This window comes from Podarcis pityusensis, assembly GCF_964106645.2.
Source record: "Podarcis pityusensis genome assembly, chromosome: 7".
NCBI classification, from domain to species: Eukaryota; Metazoa; Chordata; class Lepidosauria; order Squamata; family Lacertidae; genus Podarcis; species Podarcis pityusensis.
In genome coordinates, this window is record NC_138031.1 from 28,362,308 (window position 1) to 28,380,586 (window position 18,279).

General features: G+C 40.6%; 1 protein-coding gene across 2 annotated transcripts in view; it reads right to left on the reverse strand.

The window, feature by feature from the left end:
- Positions 1 to 12,382, reverse strand: part of CNBD1 (cyclic nucleotide binding domain containing 1) — a 143,263-nt gene extending 130,881 nt beyond the window's left edge. For both annotated transcript variants that reach the window (XR_013988494.1, XM_081013168.1), the window contains exons 1-3: positions 12,303 to 12,382; positions 6,991 to 7,054; positions 879 to 992 (exon numbers count right to left, since the gene is read on the reverse strand). Coding sequence is in view for 1 of the 2 variants with exons in the window: in XM_081013168.1 (XP_080869294.1) it covers positions 879 to 992; positions 6,991 to 7,054; positions 12,303 to 12,312 (188 nt within the window). In the remaining variant the exon portion in view is untranslated. The remainder of the gene's footprint in view (positions 1 to 878; positions 993 to 6,990; positions 7,055 to 12,302) is intronic.
- Between the last annotated feature and the right edge of the window lie 5,897 nt (positions 12,383 to 18,279).

The window sequence follows — 18,279 nt, forward strand, 5'->3', positions numbered from 1 at the left end:
CTTCAGGCCAGGTACAGCAATAGCTTCAATAATTACATGATTTAAACATGTTTGGGTCCCCTCAAAATTCCTCAGGTGGTTTGTTTTTCCTCAGAAGTTTTTCCCAACCTTACATGGAATGTTGCTTTCCATTAAATTTAGAAGCACAGGAATCTGATTTATACTGAGTCAGACCATTGGCCTATTTGGCTCTGTACTGCTGACATCTACTAGAAATGGCTCTCCAGGGTTTCAGGCAGGCGGCACTCCCAGCAGTACCTAGAGATGCCTGGGATTGAATCTGGAACCTGCTGCTTGTGGAGCAGATGTTGTGCATTGGGCAATGCCCCTCCCCCCCAAATCCCCCATAGAAAGTTAGTTGGAAAAGGTGACTCTCTCTAAACCCTGTAAAAGCTTCTAGAAGTGGCATGAACATCTACTCCTTCTAAATTGCATATTGTTCAGCTTTTTGTTTTCTCCTACACTCAGTTGCACTGCAGGAGAATCTAAAAGCCAGCAATATGGAAGATTTCATTAATTTGGGTAACAAAAAGTACATATGGCTATAGAACAACCACTATCCATGGATTGAATTTTAGCCAGTGCTGAAGAAAAACATTTGCCACCATTATCCTTTTCATAAAATTGCAGCGCACTTGGACTATGAACAGGGTGCATGCAACCAATCACTTTCTGAAAGGCAGGACAAATGCATTTCGAAGCAACAAACAGATGTTTCTGCTCAAGCAGAAAATGAATTTACCACTAGCTACTAATCTTTGTGTTCCACAGCTAGTCTGTGGCATGTGGTGGTGATGACTGACCTCATAACCTCGTCGGCGTACCTAGCCTTCACTTTTTTTCACATGAAATACAGAATTGTTTAAAATATGAATTACCCTTTTGTTCTTTTTTCAGGAATCCCTGGCAATATGGCCTTTTCTTTAATGAAAATTTTGGGATAAGTTTCCAAGAACTTTTGATGAGCATCTTCAGTGGTATAAGGATTATCCCTAAAGAGAAATAGGGAAACAGTGATTATTTTGTTCAGTTCTAGGCAATGCTGTTACTTGTACTTCAGCTAGTATAAGGTTCAGCTGACATGATCCAACATCCTGCTTACTACCTGAAGGTGGTGTAAGGTTGTGCTAGTCATTGAGTCAACCGCCATCCACACCAATGACGAGCAAATACAGCAGTGCTAAAATCACAATCCTATGCTTGCCTACTCAGAAGTAAGCCACACTGAGTTCCGAGGCTTCATGAGAGTGTCTGAGCCACTGTTATGGTTTACTGCTTTGACTAAAAATGCTGCCTAAACTTTAGGGGGCAGCAGGTGGGAAATGGCAGGACCGGGTAGTGAAGGCATGTAGTACAAGGAGATTTCCACTCCACATGCTTGCCACCTGAAGCAATTGCCTCCATTTGCCTCATGAAAGGGCCAGCCGTCTATATGAAGCTTCATATAATAGTGCAATAATGACTAGTACTTGAAAGGCAGTTCTTCAGATGTCATGCAACAATCTCTTTTGGACCCGTGTGCTATGGACTGTACATTTGTTTTCAGTTGTCTGCTTGTTTTGCTCTTATGATTCCTGCAACCAAATGTATAGGTGCATATGGTCTAAAGGGTTCTTGGCTTGTTTTTCTTTGATATGGCAAGTTCTCCATAAACTGTTCTTAAAATGGATGGAGGGGGTTGAATTACAGCATGCTGTTCTGAATGTAGATTCCATTTTTTCACTCCAGTGTATCGGTCTTCAAGCAAATTACATTGCACTGTGTTTCACATGTGTTCAGCTTCCTTGAGAATGAGTGTGGCTTCTATGAAAAATAAAATTGCCTTGAACATGCACACCAGCTTTCATTCCGGTGTCACAATCTTCAAAGGGACACATCACACTGTGTTTTCCACCTTTTTCGTCAGCTTTGAAAATGGATGTGTAAGATGAGCTGAGGTTCATGCTTAAAATAAAGAATCTTGTTTTGGGCATAAACAGCGAGTCTCATTCAGCTGTCTTGATGTGGCAGTCTTCAGTCTCTCACATTGCACTTTCAATTTTTCCTCTGCCCCACTTTGAAAATGGGCATGAGTCTCAACCTGGTGTTGAGTGTGAAAGAAATCTGACATTTGAATTTGTAAGAAAGCGTGGTGCCCTGAATGCATCGCCACATTTCATTCCAATATCTTGTATTTAAATGGAGTTATTAAACTATTCTGTTGTGCATACTGCTTATTGGTTTGCAATCCAATTACAACAGCATCACAACAGGCTAGTTAAATGAAAGGCCTTGCTTCGCTCAACCAAGAATAACTAAGATTAGATACAGCCTAAAAACTATCAACATAAAACCAGGGCAGTACCCCAGTCAAATTAGATACATCTTAAAGATCACAAACATAAAACAATTTATACCAAGCAATACCACTGTCAAAATAAAAACAATGAAGCATTTAAATGAAAAGCTGTATTAAATAAAAGAAAAAAACAGTGTGAAGGAAGCATATTAGCTAAAAGAATTATGACTAGTCATTTCCCCAATCTAGTGGTTCTAAATTTAACAACAGCTGGGGCAATGTTCAGAGCCTTTTGGGTAAGCCCAGAAATTAGTAGAGCAAAATTTATGAGTGTGTGAATTCATTTAGTAACACTTGGAGGGCTCTGCCCCCCTGCTTCTCCATTCGTCAACCTGCTCAACGTTGAGACCCCATACAAAGATTGGGACATATTCTCCTGCAAATCACTCCTCCACTTTGGAACAAATGATTAGTCAGTTTGAGTACTTTTTCATAATCATAAGCTGAGGGGGTTAAAGTAGATTACACCGATCTACTTAAGTAAAGTAGGTACACCGATTAACCTTTCCCAATGCTTCCTGTGGGTAGAGTGCAATCCTATGTTAGCAATTTTGACTAATTTTGCCTCTGCTCTTCCAGCAACTGGAATGCCACACACAGAGAGAGAACATTCCCATGATAAGGTGCCCCTCAGTCTCAATAATATTCCCCATCCCTGGTCTAATTTATATATATGATCTGGGTTTGGTGTTACATGTCTCTTACCATACAAAACAGAAAGAGAATGTTGTTATGTTTCAGAAACATGCCAGAAGTGAGAAATTGAAGCGAGTTTTTACATTTTTCATTCATTTTGTTTTGTTTGTACAGTTTCTCAGATTAATAAAAGTTGGCAATATCTTCTATCACCTTTAAATGTTTTAGCCTTCTCTTAGGGCCTGAGAAAAATGTAAATCTCTGCCTTCCATATTAGAAAAGGCAGCAGGTGCAGTCTGATATGCGTCTAACTAATGTCACCATCATCTAAATATACCCCAAGTGAATTTTCCTCTTTAATTATGTTCTATCTTGAAGAAAATTGCCCTTAATTATGCAGAAATGCAGTTCTGAAATGTCCTGAATTCAAAGGTTATGCCATCAATAAATTATTCAGGCTTACATCCTTCAGCCCATCTACTTCACTGTGATTTTTAAGTCAGTTTTTAAATTCAAACTCCATAGACAGACATTTGCACAACAGGTAATTCCTTGTAGCTCTGTTGAGGCAATGATTTATCAAAGGGTCATGTCAACTCAGAAATCAAGTTTGTTACTAACATGATTACAGAGGGGATGTATTTGTGAAAGCATCTCATCATAGTTACAGCTGACTTTCTAGCAGGTCAGGCAACCATTTTGGAGGGGGCCCCAAGCCGTTGACTGATTATACCAAAGAAGTCTCTTGAGTTATTATCTTCCAAGTAAATGTATATTCCAGATAACACTAGAACAAATGGATCACTGGAAGATGGAGTTACATGAAATAGGAACTGATCTAGAACTAGGGATCACATCAAGGGAAATGAAGTGTCAGCCTGGCTCCTACCATTGAAATCTACACCACAGAAATGGTTCACTACTCTTGGTCACCATTGTCCAAGAAAAGTGCATCCTATATATTCCAGGAAATATGGTACAATTTTCATAAGGCATTAGGATATCTACTTATTATAGTATTATATTACAGTGGCACCTTGAAAGTTGAATGGAATCTGTTCTGGAAGTTCGTTCAACTTCCAAAATGTTTGGAAACCAAGGCACAGCTTCCGATTGGTTGCAGGAAGCTCCTGCAACCAATTGGAAGTTGCGGAAGCCACGACGGGCATTCGGGTTCCAAAGAACATTCAGAAACCGGAACACTAACTTCCGGGTTTGCAGCATTCAGGAGCCAAAACGTTCGACTCACAAGGCGTTCAGGATCCAAGGTACAACTGTACTTTCAAAATTACTTTTTGACCAGGTTCAGTATTTGGTCGGTTTCTCATGTGGACTATTTACACCACCATTTAGCAAAGGAGATCTGCACACAGGGGGTGGGAAGTGTATGTGTGTGCAGCTGATGCAGAGTCAAATCTAGAGACATGTGTACCTCCATGTTTCAATGCCCATTGAACTTACTGTATCCATGTTCTTAATAAGCATCCCCTTCCTGGGCCTGAAGGCACTGCGTGCAACTCAAGTTAGGTTGTTTGAATAGATATACTGTAGGTCAGTGCTCCTCAGCCTGGTGCCCTCTAGATGTTTTGGACTGCAACTCCGATCAACCCCATCCAGCATGGCTACTGTTGGAGATTACAGGAGTTGTAATCCAAAAATGCACTAAATTGGGGAAGGCTTTATTTAAAAAAAAAAAAAAAACCACACACACACACACAAAAGAAGTGTTTACTGATTAGCAGGGTTTTTGTGTGGGTACACTTTCATATCTCGTGAAGAAAAAGAAGCCCAAACTATGTAATCCACCCAGAGGTGCCAACTTGAATAAAATATGGGGGCGGTGGCAGGTAAGCTCCACCTTGCATAATTGACCCAAAGAAATGGCACACACCCCATTTGAATGGCCATGCCCATCAACTTTGGTGGGTGGCCCCTCAAATATTTCATGGGGGGGCAGCGAAAAGAACCTTGATTCCTGTGTATCCACCAAAGAGCTTTTGGCTGTTATATTCAACAGCCGATCAGTACAGCAGAAGGTTTCTATTAATCTACACAGGCGTAGGAACCTTCTCTGTAAATAATCAAAACTAGTCCCATTTCCATAGAAGCATGAACAGAATGGATGCATTTGTTACCCCAAGTCCCTTGCCACTGATTAATAATTATAATTATAATAATAAAATTTATTTCTACCCCGCCCTTCCCGGTTCAGAAAACCGGGTTCAGGATGGCTAACAACAAATTTAATTGTAGAAGCAGCATAAAATACAGTATAAAAACATGAATAACAATAAAAGTCAACGTTCAGAAATCAATTTGGGGGAAATCCATCTAATAAGCATTAGATAGTCACCAGGGCTAGCTAGCTTAATTAGTCCTACTTGGGCCAGCGAGGAGGCCAGGGGAGAATTAGCTGTGTGTATGTATTTGCATCTACAGCATTTCAGGAAGACCTATCTCCTTGGGCTTCAGAAATTTCGAGCAAACTGTCAAGCTTTGTGCTTGCAGCCTGAGGGGAAAGCTGTGTCAGAACAAAGCAACAGACTACATCCTTTTTAAAGAGATCCAGTGCACTAATCTTCTTCAGACTTGTCTTGATTGATCGATCTGAAAATGTTCAGGCTTTCTCATTCCTAGCCACATTCCTCGATGATCTGTGCAGGCTACTCATCGCAAAGTGCTTAAAATCTCCAGTTTCCATTTGAGTGGTTGCTTTTAGCAAACAATGTAGCTTACTGGGTTTGTGCCTCCCTTCAAGACATTTCAATCGAATTGTGCCACATTGAGGCCTTTGATAAGCAGCCTCAAACACTCAACGCCAGCCTTCATGTTGATGCTGCTGCTTGTTAAACCGATGGCCAGAAAACAGACTAAGACCAAACTAGAGAAGACATTGAGAGTTCTTTAATTTTTTTTAACAAACAGCAGCCATAGAGAACTCAAACTGGACTGAGATCACAGCAGTGGAGGGAGGTGCCATTTCAGCAGTGAATATTGTCTTTGAATATTCCATTCTAGCCATTTTGTAAATTTAAAATGGATGCATGCTGTGTATGTAACAGAGCCACAATTCCCAGAGTCCTCTGGGAAGAGGGATGGATTGTTAAATCACTGGGGGTGGGGATTGTAGCTCTGTGAGGGGCTACAATTCTTAACACCCTTAATAACTGACATTTCCCAGAATTCTTTAAGAGGAGCCATAACTGTTTAAAATGGTATGAAACTACTTTGACTGTGTAGTGCAGATGAGGCCTAAGACCTCATAGACGGGGTGAAGGAAGGTGTCATGACACACAGGGCGGGCATCGCTATGTAGGGCACATGTGCAGTGGTTTGCCACCGGCGCCGCTCCAGCGCCGTACGGATGGTGCCAGAATCCCTCCATTGCCACTACAGCCGCAAATGGAGGGTCCTCTGTTTGTGGCTGCATCTGCAAGCAGAGGATCCCGGCACCGTCCGTATGGTGCTGGAGCGGCACCAGCAGCAAACTGCTACGTACAGTGCATGGGTGTGACGCCACACATGTGCTGTACTTAGTGGTTTGCCGCCAACGCCGGGATCTTCTGCTTACAGCTAAAGCTGCAAATGGAGGATCCTCCACATGCAGCTGTGGCAGTGCGATGGCTGCTCATGCCGCCATGAGCCCCCGTGGGGTGACTTCTTGTCACCCCCACAGACACGGAACCCAGGGCGCACCACGCGTCCCCCCACCGTTGCGACGCCACTGTTCATAGATACAGAGAAGACCCTAGCATCCGCCTGGCCACAGTACAGTACATAGCTTCAAGATTGTGCTCAGTATGATGGGGAAATCACCCAAGTAAAAAGAAAAAGCTATATTAATTCATGTATATCTGAATGTAGTTATAAATACACGATTATCTCTCTCCCACCCCATTTTAACAGTTCTGTTTTTATACAGACCTTCCATATCAAACTATATTTTTGCTTTCATAATAAGAACTTCAGTTAACATCCTCCTCAAAACTCACCGGATAACTTACCGGATAACTTACCATCTCTGAAGACCCTTGATGCTCAATAACGCGTCCAACTGGTCATAGTTCACTTTCTTAAGACCTACGACATTGTTACAAATATTTATTTTGAAAAATGTATACATAGCTTAACATTTATAAAATACAGAACAATGTACAAAAGATGTACAATGTGCAAAACAATGTACAAAACACTGGAGGCATGATAGCATGCTTGAGTAGACCTAGGGCAGCAGGGCAGTATAGGGTAGCATTAACTGCTTGGTCCTCCAACAGACAGGAATGGCCAATGAGTTTAAGAAGAACAGACAAGGAGTTCCTTCTGCTGTCCCCCAGGATTTATGACCTGAGGCAGTCACCTCACTTTGCCTAATGGTAGGGCCAGCCCTGAGTCTAGCATCTGGCTAACAGACTGTGTTCCCTATACTGGATTAAAAATTGTAGCCAAATCCATTTGACTTTGCCCTGTCCCATTCTCCACCATAGTCTTTCCTTTTGCAATACAGCAATAACATTACTGACCTATTTTGCAGATCTTGTTAGAGATGTGAAATGCCTTCAGCACTCTAAATCTCCATATAAATACTAAATCTTATTGTTTGAAAATATCATCTCATTGCATCAGCATGTGAAATGCTGGCCAGTGAAATTCACAATATTATGCACACATGTAGATATGGATGTGTAATCTGGGAGCTCTGTACTTCTGTGCCGTGAATGTTTTCATTGTTGACAAAATGTGCCATTTGCAAACAGAGGCTTTAGCACACAGATGAACAAAAAAGTCTTTTGGAACCAATGCAGCCTGTCCTTCAGTATTACACTCAATTTGCAAAGAACCATTCGGAATCCTCCACACTGTGAACAGAGCAACATTATCCTGTGCTAAGGGACTTGAGGACTAACGACAGAATGCTTCTGAGACCAGAACTGAGAGGAGAGGGAAATGTAAAAATGTTCAAAGAAAAGTTTTGGAAAGCCTGGAAGAATAAATGGGCACAGATGCTTAATTGCCTCAGGTGCTCTGGGCATGCAGCGTGCATCTAATGAAGCAAGGCAAGCTTAGCCTTTGAATTTTTGCAACATGTTTGGCAGCCCCAAATCATTGCTGAAAATAACTGGATCACTATAAATGACACAGAATAATTGCCAGAGATGTATGTCATTCAAGGTGTACCCAAACGAAAACAAGCATTTTCATTGGGTGAAAGAAGTACAAAAGAAGCATAACCATACCTTTAAGAGTCCTTGTTCAATAGCATCTGCAATTTCAGAGTTACTGCTTTTTCTACTGACGTTGAAACCAACGTTTCCTGTTCACATTCAGAATTCCTTGCCAGGCACGAATTAAATTCATTTTAATTCCAGTAAATTAGTTTTATTTCCTAATCCTTCTTAGCAGCTCCATGTGACAGATGGAAGGCTATCAGCATCTGAGCTGAGATCTTTTTTTTAATGTTTTCATAGAGCTTTCTGAATAAAAGTGAATTTGATAATTGTTCAGTTCATGCTTGACAAAGAAAAAATGTGGTTCTTCTCTGAGCCTACTGGGTCTACTTAAGAATATAAAAAGAAGAGCAGTTCTCCTGATGTTTGCCAATAGGCACAATTAAGGCTCAGTCCTGAGTGGTCCAGAGAGCATATAAAAATATATGAGTCCCTTTGCACACTGTGACTTTCTCTCTCTCCAAAATTAGGTATACATTTTAAATTTACAAAAATGGGAAAAATGGAAATGGAACTCATAGAAGGAGCATGGAGAAATTAGGGGTAAAATCTAAGAAAAAAGGCATCAAGAACCAGTAGATAGCTTGGATACAACACAAGAAACGATGCAGAAAGGTAACAAGAATCTCAGAAACCAGATAGTGACAGACGTTGCCACTCAAATGGACAAAGCAATTTCAGATATCAAAGTAAGAATAGATAGAGTGGAAGCTAAGATGGATCAAATCCAAGAGAAAGTAGAAAACAGTGATGAAAAGATAAAGCAACATAATGTGAAAATTGAGCAATGGGATCTGAGAATGATCAATATCCAAGTTCGGGAGTGCAGGGTTAATGTCCACCTGCATGGCTTTGTTGAAGCATCAGGTGAGAACCCCAAAACTCTTTGTGAGAATATGATGAGGTGTTTGGAAGAGATAGTTCCTGAAGCTCAATGGGAAGAAGTGGCCATAGAACGGATTCACAGTCACCTACAGAAGAAATATAAGTCATGAGATTTGCAAGTTATTATAAGGGGGGGGAATTATGAGAGCAACAAGACAGATCACCGACCAGATGATGTACAAATCAGTACCAGTTCAAGTGTTCAATGACTTATTCCTAGAAACTATAAGGTGGAGAAGGAGCGTGAAACCCTGCACTGAAGCATTGAAAAATGCCAGAATTACTTACCCAGTAACTCTGAATTTTCAACGGGCAAGAAAATGGTACAAAATAACATCTTTGGAGCAGGGGATGAACCTACTGTGGGAAATGAAGCTGGAACCACAAAGAGACGAGAAGCAAGAAGAGGAACCAGGGGTGGCAGGAGACAAAAAAATGACCATCGAGGACTGAAAGTAAAGGTTGAGTGAAATTATATCAGAGTGAAGAAAAGAAACACCCCCTAAAACAAACAAACAAGTCCTAAGCAAATGGATATTTTCCAAACAAAAGTATATTCTTGGCTCAAAGTAAATTCCAAAAAGTGAATGGGAAATGCATAAACTTTAGCAACACTAGTTTCTTCCAGCAAGTCTCAGATGTTTTCTAAATGTGGGTCTCAGGCAGATAGAATGGGAAGAGAGCTTATAGGAAATACATAAGTATGTAAGTCAAATACTAAAAATAGGTTTGGGCTGGCAGCTTTTGCATCTCACTTCCAAAGCGGTGTATCATCTTTCTGCTCAGGCCTACAACCTCTTAACACAGTACTGTCCAAACTGCTGATTGGCAATGGCTACCTGACCTGAACTTTCAGATATGTTTGCAGCTAATTTGCCGATTTCCACTAGAGGTGTGATATACAATATTTATACAGTTGAAGGTTATGTACTTTCAAAAACCTTTGATAAAATCCCTCACTAAACACACCTAAGAAAACTGAGAAGCCACAGCATAAATGGTGAGATCTGCTTATATACAAGTTAACAAGTTTTGAAACAGAAAGCAGAACATGCAATTTAGTAGACCACTTTCACAATGGATAAAAGTAAAGAGAAAAAGAAGAAGTGGGGAGGTCCCTAAAGATCTGTACTGGGAGTAGTTTAATTAATGTTGGGCAGTGAAGATTACTGATGACACCAAGCTGGGGGGGGGGATGCTCCCACTGGCCTTAATACTTTGAACTACAACTTCACTATTGGCATATGTTCAGTTTATCTTATCCATTATAACCTCTAGCCACCTGCTTTGGAGATGCTGCTGTCCCATCAATTGTTCCTTACTGCATGCACAAGCATTTCATTATTATTTCCTAGGAGTAGTTCCTGGCAATTGTCATTGCCAACTTTTATCTTATTTTATAATTATGTGTCCAGCTTTCGTGTTTACTGAGATCACTGAATTTTCAACCTGTTCCCTAGAGGATTTTGTATCTTGACTCCACAGACGTGATGTGTTCTACCCTCTCCCATGTAAGGGCAAGATCATAGGGTCATCTCTACATAATATGTCCCAATTTGTGCCCATGGGCACAAATACATAGATGATATAATATGACGTGGCTCATTAAATTTATAAGGTTCCTGGGCTCAGAGATATATATAAGGCGCCACACACATTGATGGCATAGAATGTATAAATAAGCAAGGAAATGATCTAGTAATATAGCCCCAGAAATTTATTAGCAGTTCTCTTTAAGTGGCAGCATGAATCATAATGCTGTATAAATCCCTGATGGATCACTATGGTTGAATCCATGTGTGGGCTGGGTCAACCAATACACCCATCACATAACTGCAGGCAAATATGGCTCAGAGACCATATTGTAGTCTTTGACATTGCATGATACAACCTGATGGGAATGCTCCCAAATGGAGGCTAATAGGTGGTTCGGAAGTCACAAACAAGTTACTGACCACAGTTTTTATTTTAACTTTTCAGATTTTCCATGGAAAGTGCAACCCCAGATTAAATTGGGGTGGAGTGGGGGTATGGGCTGGCATTTCCATGACAATGATATTGTGTGGGCACTGCAAAAAGTCTGCATGTAATAAATAAATAAATAAATAATTTATAGCCCATCCACCTGGCTGGGTTTCCCCAGCCACTCTGGGCAGCTCCCAACAAAATATTAAATAGAATAAAACTTCAAACATTAAAAAACTTCCCTAAACAGGGCTGCCTTCAGATGTCTTCTAAACGTCAGGTAGTTGTTTATTTTCTTGACATCTGGTGGGAGGGTGTTCCACAGGGCGGGTGCCACTACCGAGACCCCCCTCTGCATGGTTCCCTGTAACCTCACTTCTTGCAGTGAGGGAACCGCCAGAAGGCCCATGGAGCTGGACCTGAGTGTCTGGGTTGAATGATGGGGGTGGTATACTGGGCTGAAGCTGTGCCCAAGTGCTGTAGAAGCAGCACTGATCCCACAATGCACACACACCTGGGAGCACCCAAAATCTTCTCAATTATTGCTTAACAATTGAAAACCCATGTAGAGCACTTTCTTTTAGTCTACATTTCTTTGTAGACTATGACTTTGTTTCACTCTGATTCTTTCACACAGGGATAGGTCAAAATTATGACTGAAGCCCTGAAATATTATGCCAACCAAATTCTCCTGCTACCATTGAAAGGAAAAGAAGCTGGTATTTGGTCTTTATATCAATCCATACTGTTTGCTAAAAATCACTCTTTCATTCTGTTTCAGACTAGCAGAACTTTTGATCACCAAGGTTCTCAATAAATCTCCAGTTTTTGATCAGAAAACAGGATTTTTAAGCCTGCCAAGTGCTAGTGGTGGTCTGAATTCATTTTGATGGGCCACAAGTCTAGTCTAGTTTACAGAACAATTATTTTAGTCTTTGCTCTCATATTCCCTGTGGTCAAGATCACACAACCACATACGGAATTTTCAGACCATCTGATGCCATGGTATCTGCTGCGTCTGTTACAAGAATCCACATGTAATAATAGTCTGTGGTAGCTGGAAGAATTCCACACACTTAACAATTTAGCTCTGGTTCTTACTTTGTTTCAAATTATATCTCCATTTAAATGGACATATCCTTTAAAAAAGTATGTATTTAAAAATATAACTATCTCTGACATTTATCTACATCTGGATAAAACTCAAGTTTAAGTAACAAAAGAATTGTTGAAGATTTACCGTACATGCTTACCTGTTAGCATTCCTTTTGGTTCTGTGGAAATAGAGACCTACATTATCATTGTTTTATCTGAAGGAGTCCTAATAGAATCCTAGTTCAAATTCTAAGAAGGTTGGGATATTTTCTGATGAAGTCATAAAGATAAAAGGCCAACATGGCAATTTGGAATATTGAAGACAATTGCTGGTCCCATTGCTGGCGAATTGCCAGTGAAGAAATCATCTATTCCCATATCCATCTTCTTTGGAGATCTGATCAGTCTCCAAGTGTGCTAATGCACAACTAAGAGTCCCATTGCATCTTAAAGGGTAACACATTGGTTGTGACAAATGCTTTTCTGGACCAGAGTCCACTTTATAAGATATATGAAATGATCACCCAGGTGGTCTATTTATTTACTTATTTTGACCATTTTAATACTGCTTAATTACAATGTCTCAAAGTAATATACAGCAACATTAATAAATGCAAGAGATAATCTAAGTGGTTATGCAATTGGTCATGTAAATGCACCATTAATACAAAAGAGGAGAGGATTTTGTTGCTAACTATATCTGTTGGTGACACAGTAATCTACAGAGCACAACTGGATACAGAATCCAATAAAATGAACAAAACCCAGTCAGCATGCATCTGAACCAATCCCGTCTATCAACGACTGATGATTAATAGGGATAGGAAGTATAAGAGTATAAATTAATGCCCAAAGGGGTACAGTTATTTTCACAGGTGAACTAGAAATGCCCATGGTTTCTTGAGTCCAAATTACTGATTGATTGCTGAATTTATATACTGCTATATACCCACAGGTCTCAGGGCAGTTCATAGGATAAATCAGAATATAAAACCATAATCAAATAACAACAACAACCCAAATTTCACCATTTCTCTTCTGCTTATGAATTCAAGGACTTCACGTTGGAATCTCCGTCCGAATTTTTTTTATATATTGGGTATACTAATACATGAATGTACTGGAAAACTAAACTGCTCCTCCGCTGGAAGGTTAGCCTCCTGTATCCAGTCTGATCACAGTGAAATGTGTAAATAGAAGGCAGCCTGCATTCCTGAGTTCAAGGTTTGGGTCTAACAGTTGGCTATCTTCCACAGATGGAACGATTATAGTCCTTGGAATGTGTGGGCTTTTCTAATACTGCCTCCAAGGGATCAGTTTCCAAGTCACTAGTAAAGGATGGAGGCAAGGTATTCCTGACCCCAATTCCAATCCTGTCTCAGGTTCCAGACCAAGGGATAGAGGTGGGGGATTTGATTTAGTTGAGATTCCTGTATTGCTGGGGGTTGGACTAGATGACCCTCAGGGTCTCTTCCAACTCTACAGTTCTATGGTTCTATTATAGCATTTGAACATCCTTCACCTTCTATTTGAAGAGGTGCACCTCAGCAACAGATAGTTAATGTGGAGTTGCTCATTATATGTTCTGACTCAGTTATTTATGATTGCTACTTGCCTTGTACAAACCCCTTTTAATCCCTTCTAATACAACTTCATGATGTTGCCTATTAGCCTCAAGTTCCTGATCCCAACTGTTTACCAGCTTCTGGAACCCTGCCCTGACATCCTTTCTGGAAATCTACTGCTTTCTAGGAAGACATATATGAGCTGTGTTCTCCTTACAAATTTCATAGATTTAATATGGATTGCCCTTGTTGCAGCCTTCTTGCTTGGGTTTATATTATGTTAACTCTGCCTTATGTTCCATGTTATAACATATAGGCCCTTACAGGTAGCTTCTGTTGTGGACTATAAAGAGAAAACTCCTCAAAGAGTGATTTGTGATGGAAGGAAAGCCACTTTTGCTTTTTGCTAAAATATCTCTGAAGACAAAATTCCTGCATTTGGTTCTTGGCACGCAAGGGACTAACAGAACATAACTGCTCCTACAAGATTTATACTGGTGTCCGGGAATGGCTGCTCAAGCTGAAGTGGCTATAAAATCATTTGTCACTTGCCAGTTATGTGACAAGACAGATATGATACATGTACCATCATTACCGGCTGTGCTTCTTTCAAATTCAGCTTGGGAAAAGACTGAGATTGACATTATAGCACTATTTGAAAATGTTCCAGTAGTGCTCACTGGGCAATCACCCAGACAGATACCTTCAGAAAATGGTCAGATGTTATCAAAAAGAGGGCATAAATATTCACCAAAATGCAGATGAGGCTATCCCATCATTCTCATAAAATTTCCAGATTTCTTGTTTCATCAGCTTTAACCAATATGGAGCTGATGTAGCCCTGCATCTCACTACAGACCCAGCCAATTTTCATTTATATGCAGTAGGCATGAAGTAAGATTTTTATCCTTCTAGTTGAGAGAAATGCAAGCAACTCCCAAATTTTGTAGATTCCTAGGCGACCTGTTTATTGACTATTCATCCTGATTTGTTTCCCAAAAAAAGAAATGGGGTACGTGTGGTATGCAAAAATCAGTTGTTTATTCTGATTTTTTTAATGGGGAGATTACATGATATCAAGCAATGCTTATCCCACACTTTTCAGTGCATTTCCCTGTCACTTTCCTTACTGAAAAACATCTGTTGGGGGGGGAATAGGTTTGTTGTGTAAAAATACCAAATCCACTCTAATTGTACAACTTCAATTTGCTAGTTTGCAATTGAATCCGACCTACAAAATAATGACTGTCTGAAAGTGCCTCTGGAAATGGGAGGCAGATATTACCCCTTGCTCACCATCTTCAAAGAAAGAAGGGAAATCTCCTATGAGTATGACTAATGAGTAGCCCTTCAAAAACCACAATCTGAGTTCAACAACATACATCCCATACACAAACAGCTTTCCTTTTTTTGCCTAAAACAAAAATACTAGTCGTCAATCATAAAGATGACATCAACCCATCTTATTCTGTGAAGTACTTCTGGAAAAAGAAGACATCTAAGCCACCTTTCACCAGCCTGGTGTCCTCCAGATGTTTGGGCTACAAGTCAACTGGGGATGCCCCAATATCTGCTGCATGATGTAGTGGCCATATTCATTTTAATGACCTTCCTGCCCCTCCCAAATCTTCCTTTAACTTAACCCACATAAATAGGCAGCCAACTCCTGGCTTGTACTCAGCTAATACTTCCCATCCCAACTGGTTTTTTTCATAAAGTTAAGCCAGCTATCATGGTACACATTTCTTAAACTGCAAAGTGGAAACAACTACGAACAACAATCCTCTGGTGAAATGAAATCTAATCAGGAAGCCAAACATACACTTTGATGCCTTGGTACAATAGACCAATGTGATAACAGACACAAAAGTACACAGCCATGACAATCCTATATGTCAGAAATAAGTCTGACTTCAGTCAATGTGATTTACTCCCAATAAATGAGCACAGGATTCAAAGGTCGTGGTTCGAATCCCCATGACGGGGTGAGCTCCCATTGTTCGGTCCCAGCTCCTGCCAACCTAGCAGTTCGAAAGCACGCAGTGCAAATAGATAAATAGGTACCGCTCCAGCGGGAAGGTAAATGGCATTTCTGTGCACTGCTCTGGTTTCGCCAGAAGTGGCTTAGTCATGCTAGTCACATGACCCGGAAAAACTGTCTGCGGAAGCAGACAAATGCCAGCTCCCTCGGCCTATAAAGCAAGATGAGCACCGCAACCCCAGAGTCATTTGCAACTGGACTTAATTGTCAGGGGTCCTTTTACCTTTTCCTATATACAAAGTAGGGGACACTGGTGGTGCTGTGGGTTAAACCATAGAGCCTAGGACTTGCCGATCAGAAGGTCGGCGGTTCGAATCCCCGCGACGGGGTGAGCTCCCGTTGCTCGGACCCTGCTCCTGCCAACCTAGCAGTTCGAAAGCACATCAAAGTGCAAGTAGATAAATAGGTACCACTCCGGTGGGAAGGTAAACGGCGTTTCCATGCGCTGCTCTGGTTCGCCAAAAGCGGCTTAGTCATGCTAGCCACATGACCCGGAAGCTGTAATCCGGTTCCCTCGGCCAATAAAGCGAGATGAGTGCCGCAACCCCAGAGTCGGTCATGACTGGACCTAATGGTCAGGGGTCCCTTTACCTTTATATACAAAGTAGGTAGAAATGGAAAGCATACACCTTAAGATTTCTGTATTCATTCCTTGGAACAAGCCATTTGTTTGTTTGCTTGCTTGCTTGTTTATGAACATAAAGTTAAAATTTATTGTTTGAAATGACAGCAACAACAACAATAAAATTTATTATTTGTACCCTTTCCATCTGATTGGATTGCCCCAGCCACTCTGGGAGGCTAGTAACTCACCTGTGTGATTTTTAAAAGGTACAGGCAAGCCTATCAGTGTCAAGCAATCCCATTGCCCCTTAGCCACCAGTCTCTGACCCTGAAAGCTGAATTGCCCATCTGCTTCTTTATCCCCTTCTGTTTTATCTAACCAGACAAGCTGTATAAGTGACCAATCCCACCCCTAAAGTATTCATGCATACACATTCGCCTGACCCCTTTTTCAAAGGCAACGAGTGAGCACAGCGTACAAGTTGTAAGCCGTCCCCATTATAATGCTAGATAACATATGTAAAGAAAAGGCAGCTTAGATGTCAATACTTCTCACCATGCAAATGTGAAACACCCATTACCACAAAGAATTATGGGCATAACTGAAGACTAGGCAAATCCTGCCACATTGCTTGTTGTTGTAAAGTTGCTGAACAATGCATTTTATTGCATTATTCTTCCTGTAAATTGGGAGTCTTTCCTCTTATCTTTTCTTCTTTTCTCCTTTTTAACAAGAAGGCAGTAGCAGCATTCCTGCCAGCACAAAGCAAAATCACTGCTGAGTACGGTTCATTTTAATACTATCTTACAAAGTCATGTTTTGTAGAAATACAACATCGACTCAATCCCCATGCCTACAGGACCTGCGTGTACAATGACCGTCTTTGGTCTCTTATCTGGTAATTCGCTTACATTACTGGGAAAATATAAATGATTTGTTTTCACTGTCTCTCTGAAACTCCTTTATTTTTTCTCTTGAAGACTCTACCCTTTAATTAGTGTATCATCACAGTTCATTTCGGTAGGTTTAGTTCCGATATGAAATCAGGAGGCTGGTCTTCTAAGCACTTTGTCACAGCAGGAGTCTTGAAGTTTTAACAGCATACATATTGTAAAATTACAGGGTGCTAAAGAAAACACTCTAAAATGCTTGGTAGAGAGGAGAGAGGCCATTTTATGTCAACAGTCACTACTGCCTTTCACACAAACCATTTGTGACTATTTCTGAGGTGGAAGAATTACCAGCACACAGGGACTTTGAGAGAACCAATTTATCATGTGGCAACTGTGAGGTGAGGAAACATTTCTTCTCTAAATACCTCCATGAGGTGACCATTCAAGTTCTTGAAAAATGTTTATGCATGCCATAGCTTGTGGCATTACCATATTTCAGGAGTAGACAATCTGGTGCCCACCTGACGTTGCTGGACTCTGGGTGCTGTTGGAATCCAGTTCCCATCATCATTTACCATTGACCATGCTGGCTGGGGATGATGGGAGTCCATCAACATCTGGAGAACACGTGGCTGGGGAAAACTGGGCTATAGAATCTGAGAAAATGGGAGGGAAAGAGAGAAATTGAAGAGCTTCATGTCCCTGGCTAAGGTATTAATGAATGAATTGGTGTAAGAAAAAGTGTTAAGAAATATTGGAAAGTCTACCTATAAAACTAATCCAAGGTTCTGCATTATTAGTATGCTTAGAAAATACAGTATTTGTAGTCAGTCATAAATTTTTGCAAGTAATTAATTGTGACACTAATGTATTTTACACATCCTTTTTAAAAAGAACGTTGTAGTTGATAATATTCCTGCCCTTCTACTATCTTGTCTTCTCCCTCTTCCATCTTGAACCATTCTAATCAAATTTGTGTATGTTCATAAATCTGCACAAAAAGCAGTTGGCAAGCTGGCTGTTTTGTTCTTTCAAGTAGAGACTTCCCCACACACATCAGAAATCTGGGAG